At 36.3% G+C, this 21481-nt stretch overlaps 1 protein-coding gene across 2 annotated transcripts in view; it reads right to left on the reverse strand.

Moving 5' to 3' along the window:
* The window catches only part of BBOX1 (gamma-butyrobetaine hydroxylase 1), a 75324-nt gene that overhangs the window by 16053 nt on the left and 37790 nt on the right, over nt 1-21481 (reverse strand). For both annotated transcript variants that reach the window (XM_030864845.2, XM_060304426.1), the window contains 2 exons: nt 8932-9037; nt 3740-3936 (listed from right to left, as the gene is read on the reverse strand). In XM_030864845.2, coding sequence (XP_030720705.1) covers nt 3740-3936; nt 8932-9037 — 303 coding nt within the window. The remainder of the gene's footprint in view (nt 1-3739; nt 3937-8931; nt 9038-21481) is intronic.

Consider the following 21481-nt stretch of genomic DNA (forward strand, 5'->3'; position numbering starts at 1 on the left):
TAATCTCTTAGTGTCATTGTCAGAAAATATGCTTGATATGATGTCAATTTTCTTAAATTTACCGAGGTTTGATTTGTGACCCAAGAAGTGACCCATACTGGAGAATGTGCCATGTGTAATTGTGAAGAAAGTGTAATCTGCTGTTTTTGGATGGAATGTCCCATAAATATCAATTAAATATATCTGTTCTATTGTGTCATTTAAAGCTTGTGTTTCCTTATTAATTTTCTGTCTGGATCACCTGGCCATTGGTGTAAGTGAGGTGTTAAAAGTCCCCCACTATTATTGTGTTACTGTTGATTTCCTCTTTTATAGCTGTTAACATTTGCCTTATGTAGTGAGGTGCTCCTGTGTTGGGTGCATATATACTTAGAATTGTTATGTCTTCTTCTTGGATTGATCCATTGACATTATGTAATGTCATTCCTTGTCTCATGTAACATTCTTTATTTTAAAGTCTATTTTAACTGATATGAGTGTTGCTATTCCAGCTTTCTTTTGATTTCCATTTGCATTGAATATCTTTTTCCACCCCCTCACTTTCAGTGTGTATGTGTCCCTAGGTCTGAAGTGGGTCTCTTGTAGACAGCATATATATGTGTCTTGTTTTGGTATCCATTCAGCTAGCCTGTGTCTTTTGGTTGGAGCATTTAATGCATTCACATTTAAGGTAATTATTGATATCTCTGTTCCTATTACCATTTTCTTAATTGTTTTGTTTTTGTTTTTGTAGGTCCTTTTCTTGTCTTGTGTTTCCCACTTAGAAAAGTTCCTTTAGCATTTGTTGTAGAGCTGGTTTGGTGGTGCTGAATTCTCTTAGCTTTTGCTTGTCTGTAAAGCTTTTGATTTCTCCATCGAATCTGAATGAGTTCCTTGATGGATAGAGTAATGTTTGTTGTACATTCTTTCCTTTCATCACTTTAAATATATTGTGCCACTCCCTTCTGGCTTGTAGAGTTTCTGCTGAAAAATTAGCTGTTAACCTTATGGGAGTTCCCTTGTATGTTACTTGTCATTTTTCCCTTTTTGCATTTAATAATTTTTCTTTGTCTTTAATTTTTGTCAATTTGTTTACTATGTATCTCAGCGTGTTTCTCCTTGGGTTTTCCTGCCTGGGACTCTGTGCTTCCTGGAGTTGGGTGGCTATTTCCTTTCCCATGTTAGGGAAGTTATTGACTACAATCTCTTCAAATATTTTCTCAGGTCCTTTCTCTCTCTGTTCTCCTTCTGAAACCCCTATAATGTGAATGTTGGTGTGTTTAATGTTGTCCCAGAGGTCCCTTATGGTGTCTTCATTTCTTTTCATTCATTTTTTTTTTTTTTTCTGTTTTGCAACAGTGGATTCCATAATTCTGTCTTCCAGGTCACTTATCTGTTGTTCTGCCTCAGTTATTCTGCTATTGATTCCTTCTGGTGTATTTTTCATTGCAGTTATTTTATTGTTCATCTCTGTTTGTTCTTTAATTTTTCTAGGTCTTTGTTCTTTAATTCTTGAAGGTCTTTGTTAAACATTTCTTGCATCTTCTCGATCTTTGCCTCCATTCTTTTTCCGAGGTCCTGGATCATCTTCACTATCATTATTCTGAATTCTTCTTCTGGAAGTTTGCCTATCTCCACTTACTTTAGTTGTTTTTCTGGGGTTTTACCTTGTTCCTTCGTCTGGTACATAATTGTCTGCCTTTTCATTTGGTCTATCTTTCTGTGAATGTGGTTTTTGTTTCACAAGCTGCAGGATTGTAGTTCTTCTTGCTTCTGCTGTTTGCCCTCTAAGTTAACTTTTAAACAGTGAAATCTGTCCTGTTAAAACTGGGAATCTCAGGAGCTATTTTATCTTCTTCCCACCTCAATGACCTACCTCTCAGGGTATGTTAATATGAACTAGGATTTATTTTTCACATGTGTCTTTCTCTCACACCATCATTCAATTTGTCATGAAAATATGCTGTTTTGATATGCAAAATATATCCCCAAGCAGACCCTTCTCCATACTGCTGCTATCGCCACCTGGACCACTCATGTTCAAGTTACCCTCATCTCTGACCTCTGGTCATGTAGGAGCTTCCAAGCTGGTCTTCCTGCTGCTGCCCTTGCTCTTGTACACTATATTCAGCACAGCAGCCATGGTGATCCACTTAAAATGTAAATGACTTTATATAAATATAGATGCCTCTCTTTTGGTCAAAATCTTCCAGCAAGCCCTTTTTTCACTAAGAATTAAAGCTAATGTTATTACAATGACCAGTAAGGCTCTATATAAACTTACCCCCACCTGGCCTCCTTTTGTAATACCATCCCCCCATTGGCCTCATTGCTGTCCCTTGAACGCACCCAGCATCTTCTTAGGGTTATCCTAGGAACTTTTTTCTAGCTGCTCATCTTCTGGAAAAACTCCCTCACTTCTTTAAATTTTTGCTGAAATATCACCTACTCAGTAAAGCTTATCCTTGACACACTATTTAATGATACAAATTTTATCCTCCCTAAGTCTTTGGCTCTACAGATTCCCCTATCCTGCCTTACTTTTCCTTTTTTCTTAAGCACTTAAAATATTTTAATATTCATTGCAATTTACTCATATATTTTAAAATTCCTGATTTTCCCCTCCCCTATTAGAAAGTAAGCTACATGAAGGCAGTGATCTTTGTTTTGTCCACTGATGTATCCCAAGCACCAAGAAGAGTGACTGGCTTCAGTAAATATTTGTTGAATGAATAAATGAAGATCATATGTGTATATAATAAAGCTGAGTTAGTATACTGGGGATTTGATTATTTATTAAATGAGTTTATTTTCGTATTATTTGGTTATTTCTCCTAAAAGAAGAATACAAACTCAGTTATAAAATTGGAAAACACCCCAGCATTCATTAACTGAGGTTGGATTAAATAAAACATGTCCTAGAAACACAATGTAGGATAATTCTCATATAAGAGAATAAATGTGTGGTCCTTGTAGATACTTGAAAAATTATTGTGAAATAATGTTAAATGAAAAAAGCACACAAAACATTCTGTGTAGGGAACATAAGAGTTTTTGGCATCAGTCTGGGGAGATGTCACTGTTTCATTCCCAGCCCTTGTAGTTCAGGTGAGCCTGACCTTACTCCAGAGGTGAACATGTGATCCAGGGACAGCCAGTCAAAATTCTCTGACTTCCTAGCCATGGTGATTGCTTCCAGTATAGACTTGAACACATGTTGAGCAGCGAATCTACATCCTTGTGTTAGCTATTGGGAAGTAAGTGTTTTCTGTGTGCTGTGATTATCAGCTCTAATAACAATGAAAACTTGGAGCTTCTATTGATTATCTTTGAAAATGAAGCCAACACAGAAGATATGTTGGCTAAGAGGTGAAGGAAAAAAAGAGATCAATATCAGATGATATTTTAAAACTCCTGGACCTACCTAATTTGAGTTATATTTTTTTCACTTCTGAAAGGGTCCTGATTAGCATACAATCACACTGATTATAACTCTGTAGAACTTATATTTTTAAAATGAAGTATACATGAAGTCTTAGTTACTCTTCTTATATTGATTAAGAACAGGGAATTTGATAAAGAATTTTTTTAATGGTGATAGTGTTCTTTTTTCCTCTTTCATTCAAGAACTGGAGTAAACAGTTAATAAAAACTAAAGTTCGTGAGTTAACTGAATTTTTCTGTTGTTTAAGCTTTAGGTTAATGAAGCCTTTGCTGTCAACAGTTTTACTGCTCTGACAAATTTAGAAACAGTACTTACTCTATAATTTTGTGTTTCGATTGTACAGAGAAATCGCAGTAATCCACTCCAATGTCTGTAAAGTCCACAAAGGTGGAGGACAGAATCTGGAATGCCCAAGGATTTTTTTCCTTGAGCTTTTGGCATACGTTAAATCCATCTACAATTTCTGAATCACCCCCAGTGACTGTTTGCTTTATGCAGTGCAGAAGCTGAACCTATGAAAAGAAACAGAGAACTATGTTTTAAAATGGTATGCACTTAACATTTTTGACAGTTTTAAGAAAAGATTCATAAAAGTTACTGAATTAAAATCAGCAAACCTTTTATATCTGTCTCTTTGGTGACAACAGAGAAAGAGGTTAGGGAGAAAAAGTTGCTTGTAATCAATAATTTATAGTTCAAACATTGTTATAGTTGAAGACAAGGGCACAGGCATATAATGTTCATTAGTAAACAAAAGGCACAGATCATAAGAGCAGTGATCTTTTGAGTGGGCACTCTGTGTTGACTTTACAGAGGAGGTGGGATTTAACATGGGCAAAGGAGGATGGATAAAATTTTGGATACATAGAATGGAATGGCAAGAGCTAATCAGGTGGCAGTGTTGATGGGTATGCAAAAATGCATACTTCACTGGGTCTCAAAAAGTTTGGCTGTGGTAGAGGGTCACAACTGGGAATAGTAGATCCAGCTGGAAAGGTAATCTAGGATTTCATCAGGAGAGTCTGGAATGTCAGATGAAAGATATTGGACTTTCTTGTGCACAGAGGGGAATTGTTAAAGTCTTTTGAATATGGAAGTAATGTAGTCAAGACTGAGTTGGAAATTATTAGTCTAGTGGTGTTGACAAGAGATACATTTTTTAAGGGGGGGGAACTAGTGAGAGAGTAACTACTTGAGAATCTAATGCAGTAGTTCAAGCATAATGATAAGGGAATGAGGAAGGATGTGGCTATGAGGATGAATAAGCCCAAGGTACACTGGGAATGAGAAACCAAAAGGAATGTTAGTTACTTTTACTAAGAGTTAGGGAAAAATGTTTAACATTATTTCATTTTGAAAAACTAAATGTAGTAATATTTTAACAATATTCTTCTGAATGGAGTTGATTTGTTTTCCTCGGTTATATGATTCTTTTTGGTAAGTCAGCATGGGTGGGTGATTTTGAATACTTTTTTTTTTTTTTTTTTTTGCGGTACGCGGGCCTCTCACTGTTGTGGCCTCTCCCGTTGCGGAGCACAGGCTCCGGACGCGCAGGCTCAGCGGCCATGGCTCATGGGCTCAGCCGCTCTGCGGCATGTGGGATCTTCCCAGACCGGGGCACGAACCCGTGTCCCCTGCATCGGCAGGTGGACTCTCAACCACTGCGCCACCAGTGAAGCCCTGAATACCTAAATTTTTAATACCTAAATTTAGACAGTAATTTTTCTGCTTAAAGAAATTAACACTATTCAGCTTAAAGAAACTAATACTATAAACTAAAACTTCCTCTTTACTGAATAAAATAAAAATAAAAGCCAGTGTCTGACAGTTCTTGTAGAAAGGAAGAGGCAAATATGATCAAATACTCAGACTAGGGGGATATCAGTATAAGGGGGGAAAATATCTATTTGGCTTGGTTATCTCCGTAGATGGCTAGGGCAGTGCTATCCATTAGAACTTTCTGTGTTGATGGAAATGTTCTTCTGTGCTGCCCAATATAGTAGTCCCTAGTCCTATACAACTACTGTGCACTTGAAATGTGGTTAGTGTGACTTAGTTAGCTTAAATTACAATGTAAACAATCATAGATGACTAGTGACTACTATATTGGATAGTGCAGATCTAGAACACAAATTCTGCCTCCTCCCAAGTCCACACAAAATTTCTCAATATTTAAAATTTTATACATACTTGATCTTAAATTATGATGTTATAATGCATATTTATTAATTCCTCACAACAGTCCTTAGAATTCGATAATTTCGTCTCCATTATATAGATGAAGAAACTGAGAGTCAGGTGTAAACACTGGCCAGCTGGTAAGAACTCTGCTAATACATGGCAAAGCTAATGTTCAAACCTCAGCCTATTTGCTTCAAAGTCCTCATACAGCAAGTTCCTTTCCTGTAATAGGAGAAGTCCCTTTATAGTACTCTTACTAATTTGGTATTATGTGGTGTGTGTGTTTATGTGTTTTGTAAACTTAAACTTCCATTACAGGTTGATAATACCTTATTTTCTGCTATTAGGAGATAACTGATCTAAATGAATAATGGTTCAGTCCTTAAACTTATGCCATTTTTTTTAAGCTTGAAAAAATATGTGCATAAGCTGACCAAGTCATTGTAGAGAATTATCTCATCGCCAGGGTAATGAGGGGTGAAACAGCATGATTAAAAAGAAGATGAAATGGAAATATCAAACTCAAGTCTTCCAAACTCCAAGAAGGCAAAGCAATAGCATAACTTTGTCTTTGGGAGGATCTGAGTGTTCTTTAAATCCTTTTATACTCTGCCATAATGAAGTCACAGAATATTGCAAATACAAATCTTAAAAAAAAAAGGTCAGCTGATGTCTTTTACATGTGGCAAGGCCAACTAATAATCTTCTTTTGTACATTTACATTTTAATGCCATCTTATGAAAGAAAAAAAGACGATGGAGCCAGACAATACTTTCATCATGAATTCAAAAGGTAAATATACGCCTGATGTGTATAAAACCAAATTTGATGTCATGTAAGTCATTCAGAACCAAAAATATCTTCTTTTTAAATGTTACTTTATGGCAGTATGTGACTTTTGGCCCAGACAAAGACAGTGAAGGAAGCAACATCTGTGTTTCATTAAAGATGTCTCCTTATCCTCCCCCACGTGATTGAAATTGATCAAACTGAACTCTCAACAGGTAACTCATTATCCAGATCATTTCATCTGTACTGAAAAGAGCATTGATTTATTTTATTTGTTATAAAAGAGCGCAAACTTTGGTTTAATCCCTGAATAATTCAAAATGGAAATTTAAACAATAGCACAAGCAGGTGGCTACATTTTATTCATTATTTTTACCAGAATCTAGACATTTCAGGAATCATTTTTTATTTAAAAATCTCCTATCAGATCACTTAGATTTGGATATTGCACTTGCTGGTAGAGATTGGTACAATTTTGTGGCATTTTTAAACCTCTTTTTGGAATATTTATTAAGTCTCTATTACATGCAAGGTGCTGGGTTAAGTCTTGAAATTTATGGAAGTATGATTCAATTCCTGTATTTTGAGAGTTTGTAATATATGACAATGTCTATAAATAATCAACATTTTATAGAAATTATGGTAATTAGAAAGTCCAACTCAAGATCCCTATGGTGTGGTGAAAAAACTTGATGGAGGCCTGGTTTCAAGTTCAAGTTCCCTATTAATCAGATGTCACCCTGTGAAAGTATTTAACCATGCTGGGTACCATTTCATCATTTAACATAAAAAGACATGATGTCTCCTGTCTACCTTAAAGGAATTCTAAGAGGCATCAAATAAAGCAATATAAGTAAAAATGCTTTGAAAGAATATAAAATGCAGAAAAAAAATAAAATGCTATGAAAATGTCAAGCCTTATACTTCAGGGACATTTATGAAGTCTTTTAATTACTTTTCCATAGGCTTTCAATTTTAACCCAGAAACAAACATAAACTCATAAAAAGCAGACAATTTAAAAATTCAAATAGAATCTAGTTTTCTAGTCTAATTTTTAAAACTTTATTCCATTTAACTTCTCCAACCTGTCTTTGGCAGATGAACTGAGCTGATTAGTTTGGCTTTTAACCCTCAGGGTTTTAGAAAATTTCTGGACCACGTTTAAAAGAAATCACATTGTGTGCCTTCCCCTCAATCCCTACCCAAAAAGGTGACTATTGTGGGTCATTTCACTGTCATCATTTAGTTCAGAGAAATCATGTGGTGTTTTACAATCAGCAAAATAAAATATGTGAAGTCAAATACTAGACTAGCTTAGTTAATACTGATGAGGACAATGGGTAACAAAGGCACAGGGAAAATGTGTCCAGTCAATATGATGAAAAACACAGAAATTTTGATTTTCCCCCATTTCACCTTCATTAGCTAGGGAACTGCCCCAAATTTCCATTTACTGTTGAAGATATAAATTTCTGTGTGGCTATTTCATTTAGTCTCATTTAGCTCTAAAAATAGGAACAAAATATCTTTTCAAAGGTAGTTTCCTGACCATTTATTTCTTGGTTTAACAAAATGATGCTTTTGTAAAAATGTAGCTGGTTTAGTAAAATGGTAATTTTGTAACAATGTAGTGGAAGAGGAGGCTTCCAGAAAATCTGGAGGATTTGTGGTTCCATGGTGAACATCTCCCTGCTCAATGAAGTATCTGATAGCTGGGAGAGTAGATGATTTCCACAACCAGACAGGGTTATTCTGCTTCTTGTATTCATACTCCTTTGTAGTACATCTTTGCAGCTTCTCCCATAAAAGGTGGCCTCTATTTCCTCACCCCTTGAATCTGGGCTAAACTCATGACCTGCTTTGACCAATAAAACATGGCAGAGATGACATTCTGCTGATTGAGGGGAGAGGATGACAGATCAAATGGAGCAGGGGCAAGTCATCTCAGCTACCACCTAGGTCAACCAGTCCCTAGCAGACTTAGCAACCACAGAACTACCCAGCTGAACATAGCCCAAATTGTAAAGACATGAGCTAAGTAAATGGCTGTTCTTTTAAGCTGTGAAGTTATGGAGTGGGTTTTTTTTTGGGGGGGGGGGTTTACAGCAATAGCTAACTGATATGAATGGTGGCCATGTGACTTTGTGGGAAAAACTCTACATTGTGTTCCCTGGTTTTATTTTCTCTTTTAACTCTCTTGGGAATGGTAAATGTTCAAAAAGACCTCAAGATGTACCACTGTGGTAAAATGTCTTGGCAAAGCAACAAATGCCAATAGTTATTTGCAGGGAGAAATGAAGAAATGTTAAAAAAACCCAAAACAAAACAAAACAAAAACATGAAAATCTTCTATTCCTTGGGAATATGAGGCTATTCAGGATTTAAATACAGAGATTTTCTGAGTTTGGATTGTGTTTGGAGAAAGATCTACATAAGACAAATTAGCTAGTGAAACATATAATCTTCTAGGCTCAAAATGTAGGAGGATATTAGTCCTTGGCCTGCCTTGTGGAAAATATGTTGAAGCTCACCTTACCCCAGGTGGATGATGGAGGGCTGGATAATCAGTGTGAAAGCTTAGCTTCCCAGTTGTGTAAGCCACATTGTTTGCATCGATTTTGTCTTGCACTTGCCAAGTGTGTCTGTAAAATACAAGAAACGTGTTTAAACAGGCTGTCACTAAGTCAGAGGAAATGTGTTAAAATGAACTTGAGACATGGGGCAAATGGAAACTTCATTTTATGAAATAATTACCATAATGACTATGAGTCAGGAAAAGAGTCTGACCTTTCTTTGTCCAAAGTAACCGTTTCAGAATCAGCATCTCCTCATTTCTCTTCTCCTCTCCAAAAGAGAGTGCAGAATTTATAAAGAGGTGTATATGTGTGTAGGTTATGTTTTTTAGTAGCTTAATGCAGTTGAAAAAAATGATTCATTGAGGCAAAATTTACAGAACATAAAAGGAACCACTTTAAAGTGAACACTTCAGAAGCATTTAGAACATTTACAATGTGGATAACCAACACCTCTTTCTATCTAGTTTCAAAACACTTCCATCACTCCAAACTAAAACCTCTTACCCATTAAGCAGTTTCTTCCCATTCTGTCCTCTTTCCAGTCTCTGGCAAACAACAATCTGCTTTCTATCTCTGTGGATTTACCTCTTTGGGCTATTTAATGTAAATAGAATCATACAATACGTGACTTCTTGTGTCTGGCTTCTTTGACTTAACATAATATTTTTGAGATTCATCCATGTTGTAGCATGTATCAGTACTTCATTCTCTTTTATGGTTGAATAATGTCCTATTGTATGGATATACCACAATGTTTCTATCCATTCATCATTTGATGGACATTTGCGCTGTTGCTACTCTTTGGTTATTGTGAATATTGCTGGTTTGAACATGTGAACATGTTCAAGAACATGCATTTATTTGAATAACTGTTCTCAAATTTTTTGAGGGGGGTAATACTTAGGAGTGGAATTATGGGATTATGTCATAATTATATCTTTAACTTTTTGAGGAAACACCAAATTGTTTGCCACAACAGCTGAACCATTTTACATTCTCACCAGCAATGTGTGAGGGTTCCAATTTCTCCACATCCTCACTACACTTGTTGTCTGTTGTTTTTTTAAAATTATTTATAGCCATCTTAGTCGGTGTGAAGTGGTAGCTTGTGGGTTTGATTTGTGATATCCTAATGACTAAAGATGTTGAGCATTTGTGCTTGTTGGACATTTGTATATCTACTTTAAAGAAATGTATTCAAGTATTTTTCCCATTTTAAAATTGTCTCTCTTTTTTTTGTTAAGTTGTAAGAGTTCTTTATATATCTGAGATACTAGACCCTTAGATACATGATTTGCAAATATTTTTGCCTCTTCTGTAGGTTGTCTTTTCATTTTCTTGGAATGTCCTTTGATGTTCAAAGTTTTTAATTTTGATGAAGTCCTATTAATTTATATTTATTGCTGTTTTTGGTGTTATATGTATGAATCCACTGCCTAATTCAAGGTCATGAGTATTTACCCCTATGTTTTCTCTTAAGAATTTAATGATTTTAGCTCTATAATTGATCCACTTGGAATTACTTTTTTATAAGTGGTGTAAGAGGTCCCAGTTCATTCTTTTGCATGTGGGTATACAGTTGTCCTAGTACCATTTGTTGAAGAGAGTATTCTTTCCCCATTGAATGGTTTCAGCACCCTTGTTAAAAATCAATCAGCTATAGATGTACGGGTTTATTTCTGCACTTTCACTTATATTCCATTAGTCTATATGTCTATCCCTATCCCAGTACCACAATATTTTGATTACTGTTGATTTGTAGTAAGTTTTAAAATCAGGAAGGGTAAGTCCTCCAACTTTATTCTTTTCAATATTGTTTTGGCTATTCTGAACCCCTTGCAATTTCCTATCAATTTGAGGATTGGGTTTTCCATTTATGCCAAAAGGCCATTGGAATTTTGGCAAGGACTGCATTGACTCTGTAGCCCACTTTGGTTAGTATTGATATCTTTAACTATATTATGTCTTATAATTCATGAATATAGGATGTCCTTCCATTTATTAGATCTTTAATTTCATTCAGCAACATTTTGTAGTTTTCATTTTACAAGTCTTTCACCTCCTTGGTTAAATTTATTCATAAGTATTTTATTCTTCTAGATGCTACTGTAAATGGAATTGTTTTCTTAATTTCCTTTTCAGATTGTTCATTGCTGATATACATATAACAACTGACTTTTCTGCATGGATCTTGTATCCTCCAACTTTGTTGCATTCATTTATTAGCTCCAGTAACTTTTTTGTGCATTCTTTTGGGTTTTTTACATACAGGATCATGCCATCTGAGAAAAGAGATAGATTTACTTTTTCCTTTATCATTGGGATGCCTTTATTTCTATTTTTTGCCTAATTGCTCTGTCGAAACTTCTAGTACAATGTTGAATATAAGTGGTAAAAAACAGCATTCTGTCTTATTCCTGATCTTAGGGAGAACTTAATGAAGTTTTAATTACACTCTTGTAACTTCACTCAGATCAAGGAACAGAACTTTAAGCTCAAACATATGCCCTGTCCCAGTCACCATCCTTTCTTCTCTAGAATAACCATGACTGTGACTTCTATATTTATCATTTCTTTGCATTTCTTTACATTTTTATTCCCTGAACATGTATCCTAAGACACTATGTTTAATCTTGCCCATTAAAAACAATTGTTATGTCTTTTAAGTCTCTTAATCTATATGTTTCTCTTCCAGCCTATACTTCTTACAATTTATTATTTGAAGAAATTAGTGAATTTGCCCTATAGAGTTCCTCACAGCCTGGACTTTGCAGATTGTATACTCATGGCGTACTTCAACATGTTCCCTGTCCTCTGTGTTTCTGGAAAATTGGCAGCTAAATGCAGAGGCTTGGGCAGACTCTCTCTTCTCTCTTGGACAAAACTGTAGATGTGATTGTGTTCTTTTATTACAAGGCACAGAATATCTAGATGTCTTTCTTTTTGTGATATTTGTTGCTCGTGCTCAATAGCTAGACCCACTAATTCACTGGGGATTCCAAATAGTGAAATACCAAATTAATAATTTCTTTTTTATTTATCAGTTGGAATACTTTTAAAAAGATTCATTTTCCCTCATCTACTATTTGTTTACCCCATAGAATAGCTTAAATAGGGATGATGAGATAAATGCTTGATTCTTTCCTTTATTTACCATTTTGCTATGTAATGGGTTAGTTTTCTACCACTCCAAGATGAATAATAAGTTTTCTAAAAAGTAACATCATTGATGAAAATGGATTAAAATTAAATAGAGGTAATGGTTTCACAACATTGCCAATGTACTAAATGACAGAGAAATGCACATGTTAAAATGGTTAATTTTATGTTATGTCAATTTTACCTCTATTACCAGAGAATAGCTTGACTTAAATGTTATAAAAAGTTAATTAAAAAAATAACTAGAGATTACTTGCAACTCTGTGGCAAGAGAAGCAACCGTTATTCAGATTTTGTAAGGCTTTTCCTTGGAAGATTGAAACAATGGGTAATTGGAAGGAAGCTGTGTCTCAAAATAAACCAAAGCTGATTTGAAAAGATGTCACTATACATGCATGCCATTTTATTGCTGTTATAATGTCTATTTGTTAATTTATGTTCATATTAAGTCATTTTCAATAAATATATATTGAAAAAACCTATTCTATTCCAGGTATTGTTTTAGCATTAGTAATATAGTAGGGAACAAAAAGGACAAACAAGTAATCACCAAATCTAATATCAGATAGAGGTAAGTGCTATAAAGAAAATAAAGCAAGGCAAGGAGATAAGGCTTGGGGTCAGGAGAACATCATGGTGGAAATGATGCTTTGGGAAGTATCTAGAAAGAGCTGAAATTTTTCATAGAAACCTGAATTAAATAAGGGAAGGAGAAATGTGAATGTCTGAGAGATGTATTTGAGGCAGAGGACTCTGAAATGAAAAGGTTGGGCTTTTTCCCCATTCTCTGGGACTGAGAATGAAACTAGCTATTTTGCTCTGTTTTTTTTTTTTTTTTTTTTTCTGATTTAAATTTGGGGTGGAAAGCCTGGTATAACTTTCATTAAAATTAAAGAGCCATCCATATGTGGGCATAAACTGGAAAGAGACATAGTGAAAGGAGAAAAGGGTATGTATAGCCTGCTGCAACTCAAGTATGAGTCAGGCAATCCATTATATTGTTGTGACTATAGCCAAGAAATACATGTTCTCTATGAAGTTCGTGTCACTCCATGGTCCATATATAATACAGATTCAGATTATTGTCAACATCAGCATTCCAAGAATAATCTACATATAGGAAGGGATTTAGGTACAAAAAGAGTAATTTCATCAAATTATAGAATATATAATGTCTTCTAAGAAGATGATGCTGTCGACACTGTCAGGAGGAAATGACTTTATTTAGATTTTCTGTCCAAGAGTGATGATCGTTTTGCTTTGATCCATCTACATTCTCTTTCCTGGTTCCTCCTACGATCAAGGGTAAATGAACTGAGTTTTGCTGTGGTCAAGAGCTGGCTGAGATTCAAGGTGCAAGCTTTAGGCAGGGAACAGATCTTTTCTTTGACACTAACTGGCTTCTACAGGGATGGGGCTTGTGACTTGACTTCTTCAAAGCAGTTCTCCAGCTCTCTGAGCTAACTGGCAGGGGATGGTAAACATTTTATAGCCCTAAAGTGTCTTAGGCACGGTATGGGATGTATAGCCTAAAAGTCTATGCTCACACATAATGATAAATCCCAGGAAAGTAGTTTGCCAGTTCCAATCATAAAACCTTCTCTTAATAGTTATAGCATAAGTCTGGAAAAATCTTAGAAATGTCATTTGATTTACCTTTCTACCTCCTTATAGAAATGAGTCATGCCAGGAAGGCTTCTATGACTCTAAGCTTTCACTTATCCTTCTCAAATCCAAACCTCCAATGAAACATAGCAGAAATAAATGCAAGTATGATCCATTGGCCTGTGTAGAAAGCATTTTTAAAAAGTCCGCTTGTGGAGCCTTAGTGAGATTAGGGTGTACTTACATGCACCTCTTATTAGTGACATATTCTTAGGTTGTTCTAAGAAAGGAAACAACTCAAGCAGATTATCAGGAGCTGTCATGCAATAGAGGTGCAGGACCAGATTGTTCTAAAGAGGAAGAAGCAGGCTCAGTGTAGCATCTAAATCTGATGGTGTAGACTTGCTTGTAATTGTACTTGGGGCAGGTAATTGTCACTGTACAAATAATACTGCTTTTGCCAAAGGTGTTATTAAACAAGCCTAAGTATTTTCACTGAGCTATTCATGTCATTCTCCACATTTAATTAGAACTTTCCCTATTTTTCCTCATCTATTCAAGAATTTTGTCAAAATCTTCTGTACATTAAAATCATGATGTTAAGGTAGCACTGTATTTCATGGAATTGGTTTGAATGCTAATTTACTAGATTCACCCTAATCTAGATGGCCAGTCATAGATACCATGGCATTTCATGATATTAATAGTGTTTTGTGACAAATTTGAATCCTTCAGTATTTATGGAATGCTGAAATTTTGTTTTCACTAGATTTTTTCTTTATAACCTGGGTGATAGATTTTATACTCTTTTGGTTAGTGGCTCACACTTGGAAAACCATGCTGAATTTATTTGTAATCTTTTTCTTTTTTGAAGTACTATTTATATGAAAAGATGTTCTAAACCTGCAACCTGGATTTATTGTTCCCAGCAGCTACAACCTCCAATGTTGACCTGCTGCAAACTCTTATTGTCAGATATAAGAAAGAATGTCTTTTTGAACATCATTACTTATCCCATTGTATCAAAAACATAATGTTCATATCTTATTTTTATTTTTTAAGTTTTAACATGGAAAACACTCTCCTAGCTAAAATAAACCAAAAAAATTTATAGTTAACCATCTAAAGGAATACATATTGCTTATTATTTCTAACTATAGTTGTGATGCTTCCACATGTGACTTGCTAGATGCAGTCACTCATCAGACATCCAGATATTTATTTTTCCATTATCATTTATTAGACACATACAATGGGCCAGGAACTGAGGATGCAGAAATGAATAGAATAGTCATGGTACTTGCACTTCATGGAACTTACAGTCTATGCAGAAGACATATTAGTGTGATTTATCTTCCAAAGCTAACGTACAAGGTGTTAGGAGAGTAAAGATGTGACAGTCAGGTGGAGAACTGAAGATTGAGTAGGATTTACTTAGAAGGATAAAGGACATTGCAGGCAGAAAAAAATAGCTTGTGAGAAGGCCTAGTGGAGGGAAAGAATATGATCTATCAGAGGATGTGAGAGATGAGCAAGGAAGATTTGCTCAATGGCTATTCTTGGCTTCTCTTCAACTTTCTGCTTCCCTATAGTCCTGTAGAGTCTTACAAAAAAAAAAAATCTCATTACAGCAGGGAACTGAACAGCTCCATAAAACATAAAGATATGAAGTAAACAAGGAGGATTATGGAATGTTGGTGGTGACAAAGTTTTTAATCTCTCTGAATTCTCTCTGCAAGACATCTAGAGTACAAACCCCAAAACTCAGTGACAATATCTAATTAAAATTAGGTGACAAGTTATTTCCATGAACCCCCAAAATGAGTGAGTATAGAGATGGGCCTTCCAAAGCAACTGTGTAGGAGGAAGCAGAGGGAAGCAACTAGATGTCTGATGGACCAGAAAAATTCCCAAATTACTGACAGATATTCACTGGAAAGTGCAGTAGGGCAACTTGAGAATGGTAATTAAATCTGGGAGGGGATTTTGACATTCCACTATAGCTGAATACAAGAGGTCTATAGTAAGGAGTTGGAATAGTCTGAGCACCATGAACTCTAAAATCTTACTAAATTCCCTTCCATGATAAAGCTTCCTTCTGAGAAAAAGATCCTATGTTGAGCATTACAGGGACAAAGGAAAAACGTCTAGATGAAAGTAAAGGAGAAGGACTGGGAGGTCTTAGAATGTTATTGCCCATAATTTTGAAATATAGCTTAAAACCATAACTTACAAAAGGTTTCTGAATCACATCTCCCTTTAATAGTTAAGAAAACACATTTTATATAAAGATAAGCAACATACAAATGATTAAGGTTTAGTCTCATAGTTAATTTATAAAAGAGAAAGAAAAAATAGTGAAATAGCACACCTACAGAAAATACATCATTGATAGAAGGATATGCCCCTAAAAGATGAAAAATATATATTTTTTTCTGTTTCTAACTTCTATTTTCTACTTATAGCTACTTCTAATGAATCCAGAAGACTTTGGTACAATATATGAAAGAATAACTTACATAAGAAGCAGAAACTCAAAAATGGGATGACATACTCAGAAAAGAAAAAAAAATTAAAAATAATTAGAAAATGAAAACTAAATTAGAAGAAATACAAGATCAAATAAGCATAACAAATAATGCCTTTGGATGACTACAGGATGAAAGGGAGGAAAATTTAAATGTCAAAAAAAAAAAAAGAGAAAGAGATAGGGGACCTTCAAGGTGGCCTGAGGAGTAAGATGTGATCACCTTCCCCTCCAAAAATACATCAAAAATACATCTACACGTGGAACAGCTCCTACAGAACACCTACTGAACGCTGGCTGAAGACCTCAGACTTCCCAAAAGGCAAGAAACTCCCCACGTACCTGGGTGGGGCAAAAGAAAAAACAGACACAAAAGAATAGGGATGGGACCTGCACATCTGGGAGGGAGCTATGAAGGAAGAAAAGTTTCTACACACTAGGAAGCCCCTTCACTAGCAGAGACAGGGGGTGGGTGGGAGGGAAGCTTCAGAACCATGGAGGAGAGCACAGCAATGGGGGTGCAGAGGGCAAAGTGGAGAGATTCCTCCACAGAGGATCGGTGCTGACCAGCACTCACCAGCCCGAGAGGCTTGTCTGCTCACCTGCCGGGGTGGGCAGGGGCTGGGAGCTGAGGTTTGGGCTTTGGAGGTCAGATCCCAGGGAGAGGACTGGGGTTGGCTGCGTGAACACAGCCTGAAGGGGGCTCGTGTGCCACAGCTAGCTGGGAGGGAGTCCGAGAAAACGTCTGGAACCGCCTAAGGGTCAAGAGACCATTGTTTTGGGGTGTGTGAGGTGAGGGCATTCCTTCCCCGAGTGCCCACAGAAGGCAGAGCACTGCCTAAACGAGCTCCAGTGATGGGTGCGAGATGCTGCTATCAGCGCAGACACCAGAGACGGGCATGAAACGCGAAGGTTGCTGCTGCAGCCACCAAGAATCCTGTGTGCAAGCACAGGTCACTATGCACACCTCCCCACCTGGGAGCCTGTGCAGCCCACCCCTGCCAGGGTCCCGTGATTCAGGGACAACTTCCCTGGGAGAACACACAGCGCGCCTCACGCTGTTGCAATATCATGTTGGCCTCTGCTGCCGCAGGCTCGCCCCGCATTCTGTACCCTTCCCTCCCCACTGGCCTGAGTAAGCCAGAGCCCCCAAATCAGGTGCTCCTTTAACCTTCTCCTGTCTGGGCGAAGAAGATATGCCAGAGGGCGACCTACATGCAGAGGCAGGGCCAAATCCAAAGCTGAACTTGCAGAGCTGTGCGAACAAAGAAGAGAGAGGGAAATCTCTCCCAGCAGCCTCAGAAGCAGGGGATTAAATCTCTACAATCAACTTGAGGTACCCTACAACTGTGGAATACCTGAACAGACAACAAATCATCCCAAAATTGAGGTGGTGGACTTTGGGAGCAACTGTAGACTTGGGGTTTGCTTTCTGCATCTAATTTGTTTCTGGTTTTATGTTTATCTTAGTTTAGTATTTAGAGCTTATTATCATGGGTAGATTTATTTATTGATTTGGTTGCTCTCTTCCTTTTATATATATATATATATATATATATGTATATATTTTTCCTTTTTCTCTTTTTGTGAATGTGTATCTGTATGCTTCTTTGTGTGATTTTGTCTGTGTAGGTTTGCTTTTAGCATTTTCCTAAGGTTATGTCTGTCTGTTTCTTTTAGTATAGTTTCTAGCACTTGTTATCATTGATGGATTTGTTTATTGGTTTGGTTGCTCTCTTTTTAAACTTACTTTTTCATTTTTACAATTTTAATTATATAATTTTTAATTTTAATAACTTTGTTTATTTTATTATTTTTTCTTTCTTTTTTTCCCTCACTTTTGTTCTGAGCCCTGTGGCTGAGAGGGTCTTGGTGCTCCAGCCAGGTGTCAGGTCTGAACCTCTGAGGTGGGAGAGCAGACTCCAGGACATTGGATCTCCAAAGACCTCCCAGCCCCATGTAATATCAATCGGCAAGAGCTCTCCCAGAGATCTCCATCTCAATGCAAAGACCCAGCTCCAATCAACCATCAGCAAGCTACAGTGCTGGACACCCCATGCCAAACAACTAGCAAGACAGGAACACAACCTGACCGATTAGCAGAGAGGCTGCCTAAAATCATACTAAGTTCACAGACACCACAAAACACACCACCGGGCACAGTCCTGCCCACCAGAAAGACAAGATCCAGCCTCATTCACCAGAACACAGGCACTAACTAGTCCCCTCCACCAGGAAGCCTACACAACCCACTGAACCAACCTTACCCACTGAGGGCAGACACCAAAAACAATGGGAACTACAAACCTGCAACCTGCCAAAAGTAGACCCAAACACAGTAAGTTAAGCAAAATGAGAAGACAGAGAAACAAATAGCAGATGAAGGAACAAGGTAAAAACCCACCAGACCAAACAAATGAAGAGGAAATAGGCAGTCTACCTGAAAAGAAAGAGTATTACAAGAGACAAAGAAGGACACTACATAATGATCAAGGGATCAATCCAAGAAGAAGATATAACAATTGTAAATATTTATGCACCCAACATAGGAGCACCTCAATACATAAGGCAAGTGCTAACAGCCATAAAAGGGGAAATCTACAGTAACACAATAAGAGTAGGGGACTTTAACACCCCATGTTCACCAATGGACAGATCATTCAAAATGAAAATAAATAAGGAAACACAAGCTTTAAATGACACATTAAACAAGATGCACTTAATTGATATTTATAAGACATTCCATCCCAAAACAACAGAATAAACTTTCTTCTCAAGTGCTCATGGAACATTCTCCAGGATAGATCATATCTTGGGTCACAAATCAAGTCTTGGTAAACTTAAGAAAATTGAAATCATATCAAGTGTCTTTTCTGACCACAACACTATAAGATTAGATATGAATTAGAGGAAAAAATACACACACAGAAGCTAAAAAATACGTTACTAAATAACCAAGAGATCACTGAAGAAATCGAAGAGGAAATCAAAAAATACCTAGAAACAAATGACAATGAAAACATGATGACACAAAACCCATGGGATGCTGCAAAAGCAGTCTAAGAGGGAAGTTTATAGCAATAAAATTTTACCTAAAGAAAGAAGAAACACCTCAAATAAACAACCTAAACTTACACCTAAAGCAAATAGAGAAAGAAGAACAGAAAAAATCCAAAGTAGCAGAAGGAAAGAAATCATAAAGACCAGATCGGAATAAATGAAAAAGAAATGAAGGAAACCATACTAAAGATCAATAAAACTAAAAGCTAGTTCTTTAAGAAGATAAATAAAATTGATAAACCATTAGCCAGACTTATCAACAAAAAAAAGGGAGAAGACTCAAATCAATAGAATTAGATACGAAAAAGGTGAAATAACAACTGACACTGCAGAAATACAAAGAATCATGAGAGATTACTATAAGCAATGATATGCCAATAAAATGGACAGCCTGGAAGAAATGGACAAATTCGCAGAAAAACACAACCTTCTGAGACTGAACCCAGAAGAAATAGAAAATATAAACAGACGAATCACAAGCACTGAAATTGAAACTGTGATTAAAAATCTTCCAACAAACAAAAGCCCAGGACCAGAGGCTGCACAGACGAATTCTATCAAACATTTAGAGAAGAGCTAACACCTATCCTTCTCAAACTCTTCCAAAATATAGCAGAGGGAGGAACACTCCCAAACTCATTCTACGAGGCCACCATCACCCTGATACCAAAGCCAGACAAAGATGTCACAAAAAAAGAAAATACAGACCAATATCACTGATGAATATAGATGCTAAAATCCTCCACAAAATACTAGCAAAGAGAATCCAACAGCCCATTAAAAGGATCATACAGCATAATCAAGTGGGGTATATCCCAGGAATGCAAGAATTCTTCAATATACACAAATCAATCAATGTGATAAACCATATTAGCAAATTGAAGGGTAAAAAACATATGATCTTCTCAATAGATGTAGAAAAAGCTTTTGACAAGGTTCAACACCCATTTATGATAAAAACCCTCCAGAAAGTAGGCATAGGGGGAACTTACCTCAATGTAATAAAGGCCATATATGACAAACCCATAGCCAACATCGTTCTTAATGGTAAAAAACTGAAAACATTTCCACTAAGACCAGGAGCAAGACAAGGTTGCTCACTCTCACCATTATTATTCAACATAGGTTTGGAAGTTTTAGAGACAGCAACCAGAGAAGAAAAAGAAATAAAAGGAATCCAAATTGGAAAAGAAGAAACAAAAGTGTCACTCTTTGCAGATGACATAATACTATACATAGAGAATCCTAAAAATGCTACCAGAGAACTACTAGAGCTACTCAATGAATTTGGTAAAGTAGCAGGATACAAAATTAATGCACAGAACTCTCTTCCATTCCTAAACACTAATGATGAAAATTCTGAAAGAGAAATTAAGGAAACACTACCATTTACCATTGCAACAAAAAGAACAAAATACCTAGGAATAAACCTACCTAAGGAGGTAAAAGACCTGTACTCTGAAAACTATAAGACACTGATGAAAGAAATCAAAGATAACACAAACAGATGGAGAGATATACCATGTTCTTGGATTGGAAAAATCAACAATGTGAAAATGACTATACTACTCAAAGCAATCTACAGAGTCAATGCAATCCCTATCAAACTACCAATGGCATTTTTCACAGAGCTAGAACAAAAAATTTTACAGTTTGTATGGAAACACAAAAGACACTGAATAGTTAAAGCAACTTTGAGAAAGAAAAATGGAGCTGGAGGAATCAGGATCCCAGACTTTAGACTATACTACAAAGCTACAGTAATCAATACAGTACAGTACTGGCACAAAAACAGAAGTATAGATCAATGGAACAGGATAGAAAGCCCAGAGATAAACCCACACACATATGGTCACCTTATCTTAGATAAGGGAGGCAAGAGTATACAATGGAGAAAAGACAGCCTCTTCAATAAGTGGTGTTGGAAAAATTGGACAGCTACATGTAAAAGAATGAAATTAGAACACTCTTTAACACCATACAGAAAAATAAACTCAAAATTTATTAAAGACCTAAATGTAAGGCCAGACACTATCAGACTCTCAGAGGAAAACATAGACAGAACACTCTATGACATAAATCACAACAAGATCCTTTTTGACCCACCTCCTAGAGTAATGGAAATAAAAGCAAAAATAAAGAAATGGGACCTAATGAAA

The sequence above is a fragment of the Globicephala melas genome, chromosome 8, assembly GCF_963455315.2.
Source record: "Globicephala melas chromosome 8, mGloMel1.2, whole genome shotgun sequence".
NCBI classification, from domain to species: Eukaryota; Metazoa; Chordata; class Mammalia; order Artiodactyla; family Delphinidae; genus Globicephala; species Globicephala melas.